Genomic DNA, 21,728 nt, shown 5'->3' with positions numbered 1-21,728 from the left:
GACACCGACCCCCAGGCCCACTGCAAGCACGGAAATCCCAGAGACTCACAGCCAGCAACAACTCTAGCCCAGCCCCGCTCCAACTCCAACTCCAGAGGAACCCGGGTTGCGGATGAAGGGGCGCAGCTCGGGCTGTGGGCGAACTGCCACTTGTCGCCGTAGCAGCCCATCGGGCAGTGGATTCCTCTGGAGTTGGAGGGACAGGGAGACACAGCAGCTTTTGAGCATGGTGGGCAATCACTTCCAAAGTTCTGCCCACAGTCAGTACACCTCTCCTACACTTGTCTCCCACACTAAGATCATCTCGCAGAGAATGATCCCAGCCTAACCCTCCCTATTCTCTCCTATTCTGCAAGAACAAACTACATTGAAGACTCAAACTCGCGATCGCGTAACTGCCGGGATCGAGGCGCAAACTCGCGACCTTGCGGATATGAGCTGAGCACTACACCACTGCGGCAGCCGTTAAAATCTACGCTAAAAATCTTCCATTCCGAAAGCCGAAAAATTCTGAATTACGAAAAGTGCCTGGTCCCAAGGCTTTCGGATAAAAGGTTGTGCACCTGTACTTTCATTTAGATGACATTGCTGTGTCCCAAACATTATGGTGCCCTAACATGGGTGGACTATGTATAAACACTGCTGTAATTTCCACATCGTCAAACCAAAATGTATAAAATGGCCTTTATTAAAATCTGACAATGTGCACTTTAACCACGTGTGATTTTTTTTCTATTACAAATCTCAAATTGTGGAGTACAGGCAAATATATAAATAAGTTTTTTTTTGTCCCAAACATTATGGAGGGCACAGTGGGCATCGTCGATGAACAGATGGTCACAGGTAGTAATTAATTTGAAGTTTCCTCATATATCACTAGTGCCATGTAAGATTAATAGTCAGCAAATATGTAGCAGGAAATCTGCCGGTGGAGTTCTGGAACAGGCTTGGTCACATAGTGTTAACATTATTAACTTCTCTGCTGTTAAGAACAAAGGTCAGATTACATTGGATTAAAACACCAACAGGCAAATTCCAGAACACAGTAAATGTTGACATTTGAATATTAATACAAAAAACTGAATGAATTAAAGTCAGTCACGGGAGTACACTTTTCCAACTGTGGTTTTAGATTAAGAGATAGCACTGGCACTATGATACAATTATAGAACCATCGGTTCATGTTCATTAAACAAAGGATATTAAAGTATCAAAATAGTACTCACTGTTTAAAAGGGATTTAAATACCACTTTAAAATGAACACTATTCAAAATGAGGCACAAAGTGCTGGAGTAACTTAATGGTATCTCTGGAGAACATGGATAGGTGACATTTCAGGTCAGGACTATTCTTCAGACTGATCCATTGAAGCTGCCTCACCTGCAGAGTTACTCCAGCACTTCTATTGTAAACCAGCATCTGTAGTTCTTTGTTTCAATATTCAAAATGAATTGATGAGTAGGATGGGGCAGTTGCCTCATATATAGCAGGCTGGAAAACTTTTGTGCCAGAACACAAATTTACCATTTGCAATACTGTGTGAAAATATGCTTTCTTTGTAATATTAATGGAGGCTTAGAGTATAGGCTAGTTACATTCTTGCAACATATTGTTGCAATTGTAAAAAATCATATTTTCTGTTTCAAACTATACTTACCGAATAGGACATTGGAATTTTTGTGTTCGCCACCAACTTGACCTTCCCCTCGCTGGTCAAGTTAACATCAACAATTCGGTTGCCATTGTAACCTATCTCAAGTTTCTTGTAGGTCCAGAGGAAGTGATCTTCACCGTTTTCATCTGCTTCACCTACAATCCCTGCAAACACAAAGAGAAATGTACCACAACCTGCTGGTGGGAAAGTATTTGCATTCCACTTTGCAAATGGGACTGTCTCCAAGTAATGCATACTTTCCAAAAACAAATTCATGCGCTATACAATGCATGTGATTCAGTGAGGAAATGGATCAGCCCCTTTCGCGGGGGTGACCAAAACTGAACACAATACACTAAAAGTGTGGCTTCACCAATGTCCTATACAAATGTAACATTATGTCTAGCTCTATACTCAATTCCTTGACGGATGAAGGCTAGTCTGCCAAAAGCCTTTACCACCATATCTAAATACAATGCCACTTTTGGGGCATTATATACCAGGTCCCTCTGCTCACTAACATTCTTCAGGGCTCTACCGTTCAAGTTTCTGCCCTGGTTTGACTGCCCAAAATGTAATACCTCACACTTACCAGATAAACACTACTTTAGCCATTCGTCACCCACTTGCTCAGTGACCAAAATCCCGATGTAATTGATGAAAACCATTTTCAATATCAACACTACCACCTATTTTAGTAGCATTGCAAATTTACTAACAATGTCTTGTACATTCTCATCCAAATCATTGATATGGTTGCTTCCCTTCATCTCTCTACTTACTCTTCCCACTGGACTTGCCTGTTCTACTTCCTACACGTGTCAGCCTCTCCACCTGCCGCCCTGACATTCTGAATTCCAACCTCCCACCTCACTAGAATGAAACCTCTAAGTAGCACTAGCAAAACATCCCTGCAAGGATATCTCCCCCCGTCCAGTCCAGAAGCAACTCAGATGCCTTGTACAGGTCACCCCTGCACCAGAAGAAATTCCAAAGATCCAAAAAACTTGAAGTCCTCCCTCCTGCACCTGTCATCAGACCCATCTCCTTATTTTTATTCTCGCTAGCAAATAGCACCTACAGAAATATTGAGAGGTCTTGCTTTTCCGCTTTTGATCCAACTCCCAACACTTCCTTTGAGGGTCACATCTCCCTCCTTAATTACGTTGTTTCTACATATGTGGACCATGACCTCTTTCAGGATGTGCATTACTCCTTACAAGATATTCTTGACCCTGGAACCAACACACTATCCTGGAGTCTCACTCTCAGCCATGGAAATACCTCCTGACTATCGAGCCCCCCACTGCTGTTGCTTCTTTAACTCTGTCCTTCCCTGCTGCACAACAGAGCCTGTTATAGTGCCACTGATTTGACTGCTGGTCGGTCTGTTCTCCCTTGAATGGAGGAGGTTCAGAAGGCATAATTAAGGTATATAAAACGATGAGGGGTACCGATTCGGTTGGCTGAAGGAACCTTGCCCTATATCTGAAAATAAAATTGGACAACCCCCCCCCCCCCCCCCCCCCCAGTATAGCTGTTAAAGAGGGTAACAGGGCATGTGCACTGCTTGCCTGGTCTTGCTGATAAGTTACTCGTATAGCATCTGTCTGAACCACCTTCCCAAACATCGTATCTATGACACTTTCTGTCTCCTCGTGAATCCAACTGCAGCCCAAATCATCTGAAAGTTTCAACTTATTGTAAAACTAACATTTTTTAAAATAAATGTAACAATGTGTTTATAGAGAGTAACATCTAGCAGCACAGAGGTCCAGCACGAAAGTCCTGAGTGTGCTGAATTATCAGTTTGAGGGAAAATGCCAACGTAAATAGCACACAGAAAGCTGCAATCTTATTTATATATCCAAATATTTTGTCATGTTCAAAGCAAATACTTCCGATGGTCCTACATCTCAAACCACTCCAATGTTCTCCCCAGTTTCACCATGCTGCCTAGAAGCTCATCTTGTATGTGGCACTCATTGCTAGATCTGTTGAACCCATTAAAAATGAAGGCCTCCCAACATCAGGCCAGGACAGAAAGGTCAGAATGGGAATGGAAGTAAAATGGTTAGCAACCGGGAGATCCAGAAGGCCTTGGCAGGCCGAGCACAAGTGTTCGGTGAAATGGTCGCCAAGTCTACTCTTGCTCTCGCCAATGTACAGGAGGCCACATCAGGAACACCATTTGTAGTAGATGAGGTTAGAGGATATGAACCTTTGTCTCACCTATAAGGACTGTTGCGGTCCCTAGTTGATGGCGGGGGAGGAGGTATAGGGACAAGTGTTACCTCTCCTGCAGTGACAGGAAAACTACCTGGGGAGGGAGTGGTTTGGGTGGGAAGGGATGTGAACTAAAGAGTTGTGGAGGGAGCGGTCTCTGTGGAAAGTGGGAAGGGGTGGAGATGGGAAGATCCGACAGGTGGTGGAATCACGTTAGAGGAATTGTTGGGGATGATATGTTGAATACAGAGGCTGGTGGAGTGAAAGGCGAGGAGTGGGGGAACTCTATCCTTGCTCTGTCTGTGGGGAGGGGAGTCGTCAATGTAGCAGAGAAAAAGTGGGGTATGGTACCAGTGTACGCCTGGAACTAGTATCGATCAAGGTCTCCAACAAAAAGACAGGCATAGATGGGTCCATGTGAGTGCCCATGGTGGAAACTTTAACTTGGAGAAAGTGAGAGGAGTCAAAAGAGAAGTTGTTGAAAGTGAGGATAAGTTCAGCCAGGTGGAGGAGAGTTTCAGTTGAGGGAAATTAATTGAGTCTCTAGAAAGGCAAAAGGTGATTTAATCACTTTAAGATATTAGTGGAGTAACCGCATAGAAAATATATTTTTGTTGATTGCGGAATTAAAAAAAATTGAGATATGGCCAAAAGCTTGAAGCCAGATGTTTTAAGATGCGGTGAGGAAATGCTCCTAAATGCAATAGATGACAGAAATGTGGCATTCTCTTCTGCAAACACAAAATGGTTCTGGATTTTTAAAAATTAAATCCAAGATTTAATAATTATTTTTTATTATTAAATCCAACATTTTTTGTTTTACGAAGGGATATGGGGAAAGGTTAACAAAAAAATGAAGTCATAGATAATTCATCTGTGGTTAGTCAGAGCTAGATCATTGAGCGTTGAAGTCAGAAAGTATTCATTCTCCACACAATGGGCACTGGAAATGTGGACCTCTTCGCTAAAGAACTCTGGTCAAGGAGCAAGATTGCAAAACTCATATAGCCATAGAGGAAACCAAAGCGGGTTGGTGGTGTAAGATACTATTCCACAATAAACTAATTTTATGTTACGGCAGGCTTGAAAGTTGAATCCCACATTCTTATACTTTGGAAAACCATGATGGGAGAGAGAACTCCCCCAAAATCTGAGAAAACAACATGTTTTACAAATCCTGTAATCGTCCTTCTTGAACTGAACTTACCCCATATTGGCAAATCATCAATGTACATCTGGTACCAGTAGTGGTTCTTGATAGCATAAATAAAGGCATCGCGCTTTTGTTTATCCAAATCAATTTCACAGTAAGTATTTTGCATGACATCATCTAAAAAAAAAAAAATAATGCATCCAATTTATCAATTGGTATTATAAACATTTTTTTTAAAATTAATAATCCACAAAATCAGTCTTTCCCATTCCATTGTGCCTTTGTCATTCTTAACTCCTGGTCTTCAAGTTAATTTTTTTGTTATAAGTCTTGGGTCTTTCACAATCCCAGAAGTTACATAAATTGACCAAACAACCAGTAAATTAAATAGTGGGAGGCACAGTAGCGCAGCGGTAGAGTTGCTGGCTTGCAGCGCCAGAGACCCGGGTTCCATCCTATCTATGGGTACTGTTTGTATGGAGTTTGTACGTTCTCCCCGTGACCTGCGTGGGTTTTCTCCGGGATCTCTGGTTTCCTGTCACACTCTAAAGACATACAGGTTTGTAGGTTAATTGGCTTGATATAATTGTAAATTGTCCCTAGTGTGCTGGTGGGCCGAAAGGCCGGTTTCCACTCTGTACTCTAAACTAAACTGGAATCTTTTACTTCAGGGACCCGAAAAGGCTCATCCAGAAAAGTCACAATTTATATAACATCCTGTGTCAATATAGAACTTTTACATAATTGCAACGGAGAATTACCAGAGAAATGTGCGTCTTGAATGAAGGAAACATGCCAAGGGACTTCAAAAAGTTAGATTATAAGTCTAAAATCTCAGAAAACACTGAAGATTTAGTGCAGGAATGGTCAAAAAGATAGTTTTAATGCAACTTAAAGTTGGGATAGGATGGGGAAAAAGTCAGAATATTTCAGAAATACATTTTATGGTGTAAGAACTTAAGAGTCAATAGAGTATTGTCATGTGTCCCAGATAGGACAATGAAATTCTTACTTGCTGCAGCACAACAGAATATGTAATACAAAACGGAAGATAAAAGTTCAATGTGTCCATAGACCATATATACACAATAAATAAACAGATAGTGCAATAATAATAATGATAATAGACTGTTTTTGTTCAGAGCTTATTTGATTGATTCAAGATTCAATTCAATTCTCCCTAAACCCTTCTTCCATATTTAATAATTAATTAAATAATAATAATACCCTAGACAATTTTTAGAGATGCATACAGACATATACATATACATACAACTGATATACACATACAAGTAATATGTATGAAGTAACCAAAAAAACATAAATAAATAAAATAATAAATGAACATTAACCCCTGTTTGTCAACCATCCCCTTCATCCCTGTACCTTGTGAAAAAAAGTTTTTTGTATGTCATTTTGAACTGGTTCATATTTGGACATTGCTTTAACTCCACATTCAAACTGTTCCACAATCCTACTCCACAGACCGAAATACAAAAAGTTTTTCTGGTCGTGCGGACTCTTTGTACCTTAAAATTAAATATTCTTCTTAAATTATAACCCCCCATTCATCAGTATGCACTGTGCACAGTGCTATCAGAACCCTATTTAAACATGAAATAGAAGGAAGGGCTGGGAAAGGAACCTTATGCTGTACGCTTTGAAGATACTGCAAATATCTGGTTGTTATTAGTTCTGGTTGTGCAGGGACAGAGAGAATGTTGCAGGTAGAATGACCAACCAATATTAAATTAATGGAGACGTTGAGAATGATAACGTGCAGCTATTGCAAACACGTCGGAATGTGACAATGACGTGGAGCAAATTCAATGCTATTTTTAAGTGAATTAGTCAAATTTTTCATCTTAATTCCAAAAAATACAAGAGCAATATTCCATAAAATGGTCCAATCTGACCCCTCAATTGCTCAAGATTCCAGCATTCGTAGACTTTAGAGATACAGCGCAGAAACATGCCCTTTGGCCTACCGAGTCAACACCAACCAGCGATCACCTCGTACACTAACACTAACCTACACACTAGAGACAATTTGTAATTTTACTGAAGCCACTTAACCTATAAACCTGCATGTTGGGGTGGAAACCGTACAAACTCCACATAGGCAGCAGCCGTAGTCAATATTGAACCTGGGTGTCTGGAACTGTAAAGGGCCTGTCCCACTTGGCGATTTTTTCGACGACTGCCGGCGTCATATCAGTGTCGCCAAAAGATTTTGAACATTGCAAAATCCAGCGGCAACAAAAAAATGTTGCGACTTAAAAAAACGCCGCATGTCATACATCATCACGCCGCAAATTTTTCAGTGATTGATACGTCAGTCTATGATGCCGGCAGTCTCCGAAAAAAATCGGCAAGTGGAAAAGGCCCTTAAGGCAGCAAATCTACCACTACACTACACTACACTACCACTACACTACCACTACACCTCTGTGCTGCCCTGCAGTTTTATGGGGCACTAAAATAAGGCCTCCTTTCACAATGCCCAATAAAAAAATATTGTAGTTTCTTATTTCCCCACAATTTTCCAGGAGTGATTTTAAACTAGGAAGAAACAAATTCAATTTAATGGTAATAATATTGTAAATCATTCAAAGTTTTTTTTTAATGTATTCATATGAAAAAATCTTGAAATTCAAGACGTTAAGGCTCATTTATAACACAAAGGCAATTGTAATGAAAGGAACCACCAAATAAATTATTGAGATGACAAAGTGCGTCATTGCTCCATTTCTTTCCAACATTAACAAAAAATCAAACGAAGAAACGTTCTCTGTTCTTAAAATTATTGTATGAGATGAAAATAGTTCTTATGTTAAACTCTCTAAAAATAATTAATCTGGCCTAGTCAATTATTGTGCCGTAACTGGGCACGGCAAGCTCACAGCACCTGGTGTATTGTGTTCAGTTTTGGTCACCCTGCTACAGGAAGGATGATGTTGCAAGGCAGCGATTATTTGCAAGGAGGATGCCAGCACTTGAAGGCCTGGGCTCCAGGGAGAGGTTGGGCAGGCTAGGATTTTATTCCTTTGAGCGCAGGAGGATGAGAGGTGATCTTAGAGAGGTGTATAAGATCATGAGGGGAATAGACACGGACACTTTCACCCAGAATAGAGGAATCAAGAATTAGGGAACATAGGTTTAAGAGAAAAGATTCAATAGGAACCCGAGGGGAAAATTTTTCACTGAAGTGGTGGATGTATGGAATGAGCTGCCAGAGAAGGCAGTTGAGACAGGTACTATAACAACAGTTAAAAGGCATTTAGACAGGTACATAGATAGGATATGGGCCAAACATGAGCAGGTGGCACTAGTGGGGCATCTTGGTCAACATGGGCATTGGGCCGAAAGGTCTGTTTCCATGCGTATGACTATGGCATCTGCTGAACGTTTAATCCTGTTTCTCTCCCCACAGGTCCTGTCTAACCCACTGAGTTTTGTTATTCCTACATTTCTCATTTTAATGACCATGTTTCCAATTTCAACTTGGTGTCTGATCCTGCACAAAACCTGACCTCATTATTTTAACTGTATTCGGTGTGGAAATAAAAATGAAAAATGGTGGAAATATTCAGCACATCAGGCAGCACCCGTGTAGAAATTGTGGTCAAATGGTTCCTGTCCTGTACAAATCTATGTAATGGTTTCAGCTTCATGGTTTTTCATTAAAGCACATTCTTAAAGCATATTTACAACATGGATAGGATGGTTACTCAGTAACTTTGGCAACCATTTAACAAAAGTAACACACCAATCAAGAACTCCATTGAACACAATTAATTTAATGTATGAATATGTCCCACGATACTTGAAAGAAATATGGCAAACAAGATTTTACAGTTGATCAACGATGCCTACAGCTTGTAACTAAGCTGTGTAGATGTGTATCTTAAAGGAGAGATAAAAGAGATGGGAAGTCAGAACTTGAGGGAATTCTGCAGTTTAGGAGCTCAGCGTGGCGGTCAATGGTGGAGAAGTTAATTCTAGAATCACCAAGTATCCAGAATTCAAAGGTAGGCATTCCAAAGGGTTGAAAAACTTTAGAGATAGAAATGAACAAGCCTTTGGAGATAGATACAAAATGGTGGAGTAACTCAGCGGGTCAGGAAGCATCTCTGGTGAAAATGGATAGGTCATGTTTCCAGTCGTGACCCTTCTTCAGACTGTAAGGAGAACCTGGAGATCCAGTCGGCCATGGACTGAGCGCGTGTTCAGCAAAAAGGTTGCAGAGTCCACACTTGGTCTCACTGATGTACAGGAGTACACTTCAGGAACACCGGATGCAATAGATTTAATTAGAGGAGGTACCATGCCCTCCATAATGCTTAGGACAAAGACCCATCATTTATTTATTTACCTCTGTACTCCACAATTTGAGAGTTGTAATAGAAAAAAACCACGTGGTTAAAGTGCACATTGTCAGATTTTATTAAAGGCCATTTTTATACATTTTGGTTTCACCATGTAGAAATTACAGCTGTCTTTATACATAGTCCCCCCCCCCCCCCCATTTCAGGGCACCATAGTGTTTGGGACACATGGCTTCACAGGTTTTTGTGATTGCTCAGGTGTGTTTAATTGCCTCCTTAATGCAGGTATAAGAGAGCTCTCAGCACCTAGTCTATCCTCCAGTCTTTCCATCACCTTTGGAAACTTTTATTGTTGTTTATCAACATGAGGACCAAAGTTGTGCCAATGAAAGTCAAAGAAGCCATTATGAGACTGCGAAACAAGAATAAAACTGTTAGAGACATCAGCCAAACCTCAGGCTTACCAAAATCAACTGTTTAGAACATCAGTAAGAAGAAAGAGAGCACTGGTGAGCTTACTAATCGCAAAGGGACTGGCAGGCCAAGGAAGACCTCCACAGCTGATGACAGAAGAATTCTCTCTATAATAAAGAAAAATCTCCAAACACCTGTCCGCCAGATCAGAAACACTCTTCAGGAGTCAGGTGTGGATTTATCAATGACCACTGTGCACAGAAGACTTCATGAACAGAAATACAGAGGCTACACTGTAAGATGCAAACCACTGGTTAGCCGCAAACATAGGATGGCCAGGTTACAGTTTGCCAAGAAGTAAAAAGAGCAACCACAGTTCTGGAAAAAGGTCTTGTGGACAGATGAGACAAAGATTAACATATATCAGAGTGATGGCAAGAGCAAAGTATGGAGGAGAGAAGGAACTGCCCAAGATCCAAAGCATACCACCTCATCTGTGAAACACGGTGGTGGGGGTGTTATGGCCTGGGCATGTATGGCTGCTGAAGGTACTGGCTCACGTACCTTCATAGATGATACAACTGCTGATGGTAGTGGCATAATGAATGCTGAAGTGTATAAACACATCCTATCTGCTCAAGATCAAACAAATGCCTCAAACCTCATTGGCTGATGGTTCATTCTACAGCAAGACAATGATCCCATACATACTGCTAAAGCAACAAAGGAGTTTTTCAAAGCTAAAAAATGGTAAATTCTTGAGTGGCCAAGTTAATCACCCGATCTGAACCCAATTGAGCATGCCTTTTATCTGCTGAAGAGAAAACTGAAGGGTAATAGCTCCCAAAACAAGCATGCTAAAGATGGCTGTAATACAGGCCTGGCAGAGCATCGCCACAGAAGACACACAGCAACTGATAATGTCCATGAATCGCAGACTTCAAGCAGACAATGCATGCAAAGGATATGCAACAAAATACTAAACATGGCCACTTTCATTGACATGACATTGCTGTGTCCTAAACATTATGGTGCCCTGAAATTGGGGGGGGGCAATTAAACACACCTGAGCAATCACGAACGCCTGTGAAGCCATGTGTCCCAAACATTATGGTGCCCTGTGGGCTATGTATGAACACAGCTGTAATCTCTACATGGTGAAACCAAAATGTATTAAAATGGCCTTTATTAAAATCTGACAATGTGCACTTTAACCACGTGATTTTTTCTATAACAAATCTCAAATTGTGGAGTACAGGCAAATAAATGATGGGTCTTTGTCCAAAACATTATGGAGGCACTATACATGTGAACCTGTCTACATTAAACGATTGGACGTATTTAAAATCAATTATGAAACAATGTTTCGACTGACATGCACAGAACCAGGGGTCACACCCTCATAATAATGAGCTAGCTATGCAAAACAAAGATGAAAAGAAATCTTCATCGAAGGGTGGCAAATCTTTGGAATTTACCAACCATCTGAGCTGCAGAGATAATCTCCAATTTATTAGAAACAAACTTCAGTAAGGCACTTGACAAGATTCTGCCTGGTAGGCCTCTTGTGAAGGTTAGATCGCATGCGATCCTGGGATCCATGGAAGGAAGGTGATGGTGGGAGGTTGTGTTTGGACTGGAGGCCTACAACTAGTGGTGTGCCTCAGGGATCGGTGCTGGGCCCATTGCTGTTTGTGATTTATATCAATGATTTGGAGGAGAACTCAGAAAGCATGATTAGTACATTTGAAGATGACACTGTTTCCATGCTCTCTAACTATGAATTGATATTTAGATTTAAGAAAAGCAAATGGTATGATGTTAGATCAAGAAAACTATGCTGAACTAAATGATCGACCATCATTTTAGTGAATGTCACAGCAAATGCAAAGTGCAAAAAAGCAATGAACTCTCAATGTGCAATCAGTAGTGTTGTGGAGGCTCATCCACCCATCATCCTCCCTGCAAGTCTGGTTCCACATGCCACCTACCAGCCTCAGCCTTAAACCCCCCCCCCCCCCGCCCCCCCGCACTCTTCAGTCCTGATGCAGGGTCTCGGCCCGGAACATTGAGAATCCCTTTGCCTCCACAGGCGCTGTCTGATTTACTGCATTCTTTCAGAAATGTTTTTTTTTCTCAAAAAATCCCCCTCCCTCTGCCTTGAAATATATGCCATGGAATATTTGCACCAGCTGCCTTAGCTGGCTCCAATTGACTATTGCATACCATAAGGAAAACTGCATCCATTCTATCCAAGTCAAAATGTGTGGATTGCATGTGCTGGATCTCAGATGAAGTCAGAGTCAGGTAGATACAGCACTGAAAATGCCCTTGGGCTATCTTGGCTGTAATGACCATCTAACACCCATTTTTATATTAATACCATCCTAACCAATTCTATTATCTCCACATTGTCTTTAACTAATTCTCCATCCCGATATTCTACTACTGTGGGCAATTTAAAGTGTTTAAAGAACCTACAATTCTGCACATCAGTGGGTTGTGGGAGTAAATAACAATACCGGTGGAAAGCCCATGAGGTCACAAGGTGAGTGCACAAACTCCACACAGGCAGCACTGCAAATCAGTGGGGCTGTGAGGCAGCAGGTCCAGTGTTAAAACCAAGGCCCTGACTGTTCTTTCAAGTGGATACAAAGAATAATGTGGGACAACTCCAAAGTCCAAGCATGTATCTGCAATGTTTAGCCCATAATCAACATTTAAAAAATCTGCTGATCATCATATTGCTGCTTGTCAGCTTAGGTTCCACAAAGTGACTGCAGTGTTTCCTTCATCAGAATTTTGAAAACATTTCCACTGACTGTAAAATACTGTGGGATGGCCTGGCACAGTAGTAAAAGGGACAAAATGCTGGAGCAACTCAGCTGGTCAAGCAGCATCACTGGAAAACATGGATAGGTGACGTTTCGGGTCAGAACCCTACTTCAGAAAAGTCGCCTATCCATGTTTTCTAGTGATGCTGCCTGACCCAGAGTTACTCCAGCATTTTGTGTCTATAGTTGGTATAAACCAACATCTGCAGTTCCATGTTATTATATAGTATTGACACTATACATATAGAATTATGAGGTATTCTGACGCACAATTCTATTCAAACATCTCATTTCAAATCACAGTACAGTTCTTTACCAAAGGAGGAAATGATCCCAATAAAAGAGAAGGTTAACCATGTTCCGCCACTACCAAGAAACACCTAAGAACAGATTCATCATAATAATCAAGATTATAGCATGGTGGCGGAGCGGTACAGTTGTTGCCTTACAGCGCCAAAGACTCGGGTTCGATCCCGACTACAGGTGGTCTGTACAGTTTGTATGTTCTCCCCGTGACCGTGTGGACTTCCCCCGAATGGTCTGGTTTCCTCCCACACTCCCAAGAAGTGCAAGTTTGTATGTTAATTGGCTTCAGTAAAGATTGTAAATTGTCCCTAGTATGTAGGAGGGTGCTAGTGTACAGCGATCACTGGTCCTCTTTGGGCAAAGGCCTATTTCCATGCTGCATCTCTAAACTAATCCAATACTGAAAAGAAGGAGTATGTTTCTAGTATGAGCAACTAATTAGTAGCAATGGGTGGAGCATCAGCAAGAAAGCTTGATCATCCAACTTTTTTTCTTGGCAGATGAATTGATCAAGTGAAACAATTTGGACTATTTATTTAAGATTTTTTTTAAACTAAACATTTCCAGTGGCAATCATGCCCACACTTGCCAGGATTATTTAGATATCTTCATTCCCACATACTTAAAATCAGTGTACCTGAATCACCATTTAATTTAACAAGGTAATCACTTGCATTCAGTTTTAGCCGTTATAGTAACTGATTTTACCATTAATCAAGTTTCAAGAGTGCTTATTTGTCACATGCACCGGATATAAACCGGAACAACGAAATTCCTACGAGCTGGAGCTTTACAGGCACCTTAGAGGCAACAATAAAACAATAAATCATTTGAAGTAAGTTAGACCATGACATCACATAAACCAAAGTCCGCAGTGGTTCGGTAGTGTTGTGCAAGGCGGCTTTAAGAGCCTGACAGTTAATGGGAAGAGTGTAGGAATATTCTGCAAATGCTGGTTTAAACCAAAGATACACATAAAAAGCTGGAATAACTCAGCGGGACAGACAGCTCTCTGGAGAGAAGGAATGGGTGACCTTTCTTCAGACTGGACCCGAGTCTGGGCCAAGTCAATAGACAATATGACAACAGACAATAGGCGCAGGAGCAGGCCATTCGGCCCTTCGAGCTAGCCATTCAATGTGATCATGGCTGATCATCCCCAATCAGTACCCCGTTTCTGCCTTCTCCCCATATCCCCTGACTCCGCTATTTTTAAGAGCCCTATCTAGCTCTCTTGAAAGCATCCAGAGAACCTGCCTCCACCGCCCTCTGAGACACTCCAAGTCATTCCTTCTCTCTAGAGATTCTGCGTGCCCCGCAGAGCTTTTTGTGTCTATCTTCATTTAATGGGAAGAAACAATTTCTGAACCTGGAGGTTCTCATGCTCCTGTATCTTCTTCCAATGGCCAAGGTGGTGTAGGTCTTTGATATTAGTTGCCCAGTTGAGACAGCACCTTCTGTAGATCTCTTTAATGGTGGGTGGTGAAAGCTGCAATTATATGCTTTTACTAGCCTATCAGGCAGTGCATACCAGCAGATAAGATATAAAATGCTGGAGTAACTAAGCAGGTGAGGCAGAAACTCTGGAGAAAAAAAATTGGGGACGTTTCGGGTTGAGATCCTTCTTCAGACTGCGAGTACATACCAGTGCTTGCAAAATAATGCAGTGTGCAGTGCTTGCATATCTGGTCCTTCTGGCATCACCACAACTTACAAATCGCTGCACTATGTTAGATTCAGAGGTCTACTCTGTCTGTATCCTTCATCGGGTTTTGATCAATGGCTCACCTTATTTTTCTGCTTTAAACATCTTCCCTTTTTCTGCACCATAATCTCATCGGTTATTCGGCATGGTTTTGAAGAAGTGTTAGAAGGGTTCTGACTTGAAACATCACCTCTCCATGTTCTCCAGAGATGCTGCCTAGCGTAACTCTAGCACTGTCTTTTTTTTTTTTTTTTGCAAACCAGCATCTGCAGTTCCTTGTGTCTTCAACATGGAATTATTAAGGAGATTGATTGTGTCTGAACAACAATAGAATTTTTCACAGCAGCAACTTCAGTAAGGCCTTTTTGAGAAGGTCCCAAAAAGTTTAAACCCAAGGGACCCAGGGCAAATAAGATCTAAAATTGGCATGGTAACAGGAGGCAATGGACAATGGTGGATGGCTGATTTTGTGATTGGAAGCCTGTGACTAGTAGTGTACCACGGGGATCTGTGCAAGTACTCTCAGTGTTAGTTGTACATATTAACAATTTGGATTTGAACAGTAATGCTCTTAATAGTGCGAATAGGCTACAGCATGATATTGATCAGTTGGTAACATGGACAGACCAGTTACAAATGGGGTATTATTCTGATTAGTACAAGGTGATGCACTTTGGGAGGACTACGTACCAACAGAGTGGGAACTTGGGGAATACTGAAGTACAGAGGCACCTCAGTGTACGTCAAAGATCCCGAAGGTGGCAGCATGTGCAAGAAAGCACATGGGATTATTATATTCTGTGCCCCACCTAACAAAGGTAAAATTAGGGAGATTATGTTACAACTTTACAAACATTGGTTAGGCAACAGCCAGATGCTGCATACAGGTCTGGTCACCAAACTTGGATGTGATTGCACAGCTAAGGGAGTAGTGGAGATTCGCTAGGAAGTTGAAATAGGGTCGTAGCAGATGAGTCTAGGTTAAGCAAAAGAGGGAGCAGGCTGGAGGCGAGCAGTCTGAAGAAGGGTCTCGACCCAAAACGTCACCTATCCATGTTCTCCAGGGTTGCTGCCTGATCTGCTGAGTTACTCCAGAATTTAGTGATCTTCACTAGGATGTTGCCTAGAATTGGGTATTTCAGTTATGAAGAGTGGCTGGATTGTCTGTGTTTGTTTTCCTTGGAGTAGACGCAGCTAAGGCACTTGATAGAGGTTTACCAAATTATCAGGGATATAGATATGTAGGTAATAGGAAACATTTCCCCATTTCTAAAACTAAAGCATAAGAGACGCCTATTTCCTCCAAATACAAGGCGTAGCTATGGGCACGCGCATGGGCCCAAGCTCTGCCTGCCTCTTTATAGGGTACGTCGAACAATCTTTGTTCGAGGCGTTCCATGACCCTATCCCAGAACTCTACCTCCGCTACATCGACGACTGCATTGGTGTTACCTCCTGCACCCATACACAACTCACTGACTTCATCCATTTCGCCACTAACTTCCATCCGGCACTCAAATACACCTGGCCCATTTCCGACATTTCCCTAGCATTTTTGGACCTCACTATCTCCATCGCAGGTGATAGACTACTGACCAACATCCGTTATAAACCTACCGACTCCCATGGCTATCTGGACTACACTTCTTCCCACCCTGCTTTCCTGTAAGGACACCATCCCCTGCTCCCAATTCCTCCGTCTACGCAGCATCTGCACCCTGAAGAGGTGTTCCACACCAGGGCATCGGAGATGTCCTCATTCTTCAGGGAACGGGGGTTTCCCTCTACTACTATAGATGAGGCTCTCACCAGGGCCTCTTCTATACCCCATAACTCTGCTCTCACTCCCCATCCCCCCCACTTGTAACAAGGGCAGAGTACTCACCTTCCACCCTACCAGCCATCACGTACAACAGATAATCATCCGACATTTTTGCCACCTCCAACGGGATCCCACCACTGGCCACATCTTCCCATCTCCTCCCCCGTCTGCTTTCTGCAGAGACCTCACTCCGTATCTCTGGTCAATTCGTCCCTTCCCACCCAAACCACCCCCTCTCCTGGCACTTTCCCTTGCAACCGCAAGAAATGCTACACTTGTCGCTTTACCTCCCCCCTTGATTCCATTCAAGAATCCAAGCAGTTTTTCCAGGTGCGGCAGAGGTTCATCTGCACCTCCTCCAACCTCACCTATTGCATCCGCTGCTTCTAGGTGTCAGCTGTTCTACATCGGTGACACCAAGCGTAGGCTTGGCGATCGCTTCGCCCAACACCTCCGCTCGGTTCGCACTAACCAACCTGATCCCCCGGTGGCTCAGCACTTGAACTGCCCCTCCCATTCCGAATCCAACCTTTCTGTCCTGGGCTTCCTCCGTGGCCAGAGGCCCACTGCAAATTGAAGGAGCAGCACCTCATATTTTGCTTGGCAGTTTACACCCCAGCGATACGAACATTGACTTCTCTAATTTCGGATAGTCCTGGCTTTCTCCTCCCCTTCCCATCTCTCCCTCAGCCCACTGTCTCCGTCTCTTCCTTTCTTCTTCCTCCCCTCCCCCCCCCCCCCCCACCCTCACATCAGTCTGAAGAAGGGTCTCGACCCGAAACGTGCCTATTTCCTTCGCTCCATAAATGCTACCTCACCTGCTGAGTTTCTCCAGCATTTTTGTCTACCTTAGAATCTGAGGAAGTTGGTGTTCATCCAGGTGGCAATGGAATCTGAAATGCACTGCTTGAGTGAGTGGTGAAGGCAGGTACTCTCACAACATTGTGGGATCTAGGCAAGCACTTGAATTATAGTCCTCCTTGGGATGAAAGAAATCCTCTCCACTATTTACTCCACAAATCTGATTGATTTTTTTTGAAGACTTGAGCAAAGAGGTTGATGAGGGCAGAGCTGTAGATGTTGTGTACATGGACTTCAATAAGGCATTCGACAAGGTTCCACATGGTAGGCTGCTCTGGAAGGTTAGATCTCATGGGATCCAAGGAGAGATAGCTGAATGGATAGCAAATTGGCTCCATGGAAGAAAGCAGAGGGTGATGGTGGAAGGTTGCTTCTCAGAACGGAGGCCTGTGACTAGTGGTGTGCCTCAGGGTTCGGTAATGGGCCCGGTACTGTTTGTCATCTACATCTAAATGATTTGGATGAGTTTCGTAGTTTTTTTTTTTGTTTTTTTTGCACAATCCGCAAGCATTGCCACTTTTCATTTCACTGCACATCTCGTATGCGTAGGTGGCAAATAGACTTGACTACAGGGCAAGATTAGCAAGTTTGCTGATGGTACAAAAGTTAGTGGTTTTACAGAAAGTGAAGATGCTTGTGAACGATTGCAGCAGGATCTGGATCGATTGGCCAGGTGGGCAGAGGAATGATTGATGGAATTTAATACAGAGAAATGTGAGGTGTTGCATTTTGGGACATCGAGCAAGGGCAGAACTCAGTAAATGGTAGGCCTCTGGGTAGTGTTGTAGAGCAGAGGGATCTAGGAGTACAGGTGCATGGTTCCTTGAAGGTCGAGTCACAGGTAGATAAGGTGGTCAAAAAGGCTTTTGGCACTTTGGCCTCCATCAGTCAGAGTATTGAGGATAGAAGTTGGGAGGTCATGTTGCAGTTGTATAAGCAATGCAGTTGGTGAGCGCATTTAAAATATTGTGTTCAGTTCTGGGCACCATGTTATAGGAAAGATATTGTCAAGCTTGAAAGGGTTCAGGAAAGATTTACGAGGATGTTGCCAGGACTAGAGGGTGGGAGCTATAGGGAGAGATTGAGTAGGCTGGGTCTCCATTCCATGGAGCGTAGGAGGATGAGGGGAGATCTTATAGAGGTGTGCAAAAGCATGAGAGGAATAGATCGGGTAGATGCAGAGTCTTTTACCCAGTGTAGGGGAATCAAGGACCAGGGGACATAGGCTCAAGGTGAAGGAGAAAATATTTAATAGGAATCCGAGGGGTAAGTTCTTCACACAGAGGGTGGTGGGTGTATGGAACAAGCTGCCGGAGGAGGTAGTTGAGGCTGGGACTATCCCATCGTTTAAGAAACAGATGGACAGGTACATGGATAGGACAGGTTTGGAGGGATATGGACCAAGCGCAGACAAGTGGGACTAGGGTAGCTGGGACATTGTTGGCCGGTGTGGGCGAGTTGGGCTGAAGGTCCTGTTTCCATACTGTACCACTCAATGACTACATGACTCTATTCCTTCAACAAATTACATTAAATCTGTGGCCACTGGCTTCGATCTGTTAAAATAAATAATTTCTATTTAATTCCCTCATGTATGCCAAGTAAGTCCCTCTCTATTCCAAAGCAATCTTTCCTCATTTCCCTAGTTCTATCAACATTCTCACAGATCTGCTGAACCCTCTAATGCAACCATGCACTTGCCCTAATGTGGCGAAGCATGCATTGTACTCTAGCGTCGCCTACTTAATTGTGTTTACGTCTAACAGTTTTCCTACTCTTGTATTTAATGCTACAATCAACAAAGTATCACAATTATCAACTGACCAAGCAACTTAGTGGGATCTGTCGTCATGCACTCTCTCTACATTTCTCTTCCCAACTTTGTGCTGACTTGCCTTATTTGGACTGTACAAGTGCCATCTTGCACACTTGACAGGAAATACCTAATTTTGTCACTTTTCTTATTACTAATTTAAACTGTCTTCCTCACTATATGGTCAATGACAGACACACTCGATTAGTGAAAGGCCCGGATAGAGTGGATGTGGAGGATGTTTCTACCAGTGGGAGAGTCTAGGACCAGAGGACATAGCCTCGGAATAAAAAGATGCACCTTTAGAAAGATGAGGAGGAATTTCTTTAGTCAGAGGGTGGTGAATCTGTGGATTTCATTGCCACAGACCCATGGGGGGAAGTCAATGGGTATTTAAGGTCGAGATTGACAGATTCTTGATTAGTACGGGTGTCAGGGGTTAAGGGGAGAAGGCAGGAGAATGGGGTTGAGAGGGAAAGATAGCTCAACCATGATTGAATGGCAGATTTGGGCTGAATGGTATACTTCTGATCGTATTTTGCGCATGCGCCGAACTGAGAGGCAGCAAGTCCTTGTAGCTCCGAGTTTTTGTTTAGTGTTTTAGTGTTTTAGCGGTTTAGTGTGTTTTGTTTAGCATGTGTAGAGTCGCGTATAGGAGGGATGAACTCCTTATGTGGCGACGGACAGTTTACGGAATAAAACAACATATTCCGTCTGAGCTGAAGAAGCCGTTCCGTGGTTGCCATGCAGGTGCCAGGCTAAGGGCCTGGAGGTGGAGATACAAGCCGTTTCTGCCATCGATCCTTATGGGGAACGTCAACTCATTCCCTAACAAGTGTGAGGAGTTGGAGGCCCTTATGAAGAACCAACGGGTCTACCGTGAGTGCAGTCTCTTGTGTTTTACCGAGACGTGACTGATGGACATCATCCCGGATTCCTGTGTGGATCTCCCCGGCTTCACTACTGTACGAGCAGATAGAGACCCGAAGGCGAGTGGGAAGATCAAAGGTGGGGGACTTGCTCTGCTTGTGAACAATAGATGGTGTAATCCAGGTCACATAACTGTGAAGGATAAGATCTGTTGTCGGGATATTGAGCTCCTGGCGGTTGGACTGAGACCTTATTATGTACCGATGGAGTTCTCCCACATCGTCGCCATTATTGTTTACATTCCTCCTCGAGTGGAGTCTGTAGTCGCATGTGACGTCATGCAAGAGACTGTCGCGAGATTACAGACCCGACACCCGGACGTACTCATTGCCTTATCAGGGGACTTCAATCATGTGAACATCAGCCCCCACTTGTCAGGCTTCTCACAGTATGCTGACTGTCCCACAAGGCACAATAAGACACTGGACTTGTGCTATGTCAATGTCAAGGAGGCCTATAGTGTCTTAGCCTTTCCACCGCTTGGCAAATCAGATCACAACCTGGTTTATCTAAGGCCTTCTTACAAACCCTGTGTACTGAGACAGCCTACAACCACCCGGTCTTTCAGAAAGTGGACACCAGAGGCCAGTGAATCACTGAGGGACTGCTTTCAATGCACAGCCTGGGACATACTGATGGAGTCACAGGAATTAAACAGCTGTATGGACATCGACAGGATGGCTGGATGCATAACGGACTACATCAACTTCTGTAGGGATGTTGTTGTGCCAGTAAGAACTGTTTATTGCTTTCCCAATAACAAACCTTGGATTACAAGCAACATCAAGAGCCTCCTAAACGAGAAAAAGGAGGCTTTCAGGGTTGGTGATCGGGAAAAAATCAAGAGGGTACAGCACCACTTGAAAAGGAGTATGAAGCAGGCAAAAGGGGACTATAAAAGGAAGCTGGAGAAGAAACTGCAGTACAACATCAAAGAGGTGTGGAGAGGAATGAAGGCCATCACTGGCTTCAAGGAGAAGGGAAGCCAGCCGTCAGGAGACGTGGACAAGGCCAATGAGTTTAACCTGTTCTATAACAGGTTTGATCTGGTATCCCCTCCCTCCTCTACAGGTGCAGCCTCTCCCTCACCTCCACGAGGCACCCCCCCCCTCCACGAGGCAGCCCCCCCAGCATCTCCTCAACTGTTCTTCACGGCGGACGAGGTGAGAGCTGAGCTGAGGAGGTTGCGTGCGCCCTGGTAAAGCAGCTGGCCCTGATGGTGTATGTCCCAGGCTACTAAAAGACTGTGCGGCTCAGCTGGCGGAGCCGCTCCAGATCATTTTCAACCTGAGCCTCCAGTCAGGGAGGGTACCAGGTCTGTGGAAAACATCATGTCCCGTGCCGGTTCCCAAAGCAGGGCGGCCGACCGAGATTAACGACTACAGACCGGTGGCCCTTACATCCCATATCATGAAAACAATGGAGCGGCTACTCATTCGTCTCCTGAGACCACAAGTCCAGCACGCACTCGACCCACTACAGTTTGCATACCAGGAGAACATTGGGGTGGATGACGCAGTCCTCTACATGCTGCACCGGATCTACTCCTTTTTGGACAAACCCGGTGGCTATGTGAGGATTATGTTCTTCGACTTATCAAGTGCGTTCAACACCATCCAACCCCTGATTCTGAATGACAAGCTTAAGAAGATGGGGGTGGATTCCACATTTGTCTCCTGGA

General features: G+C 43.4%; 1 protein-coding gene across 1 annotated transcript in view; it reads right to left on the bottom strand.

The window, feature by feature from the left end:
- The window catches only part of tm9sf3 (transmembrane 9 superfamily member 3), a 78,903-nt gene that overhangs the window by 38,483 nt on the left and 18,692 nt on the right, over positions 1–21,728 (bottom strand). Inside the window, 2 exon segments of the mRNA XM_055661939.1 lie at positions 1,659–1,819; positions 5,089–5,211. Coding sequence (XP_055517914.1) covers positions 1,659–1,819; positions 5,089–5,211 — 284 coding nt within the window.

This window comes from Leucoraja erinacea, chromosome 34 (assembly GCF_028641065.1).
Source record: "Leucoraja erinacea ecotype New England chromosome 34, Leri_hhj_1, whole genome shotgun sequence".
Classification (NCBI taxonomy): domain Eukaryota; kingdom Metazoa; phylum Chordata; class Chondrichthyes; order Rajiformes; family Rajidae; genus Leucoraja; species Leucoraja erinaceus.
The sequence above is the reverse complement of the archived record's forward strand: the minus strand, read 5'-3'. Positions and strand labels throughout refer to the sequence as shown.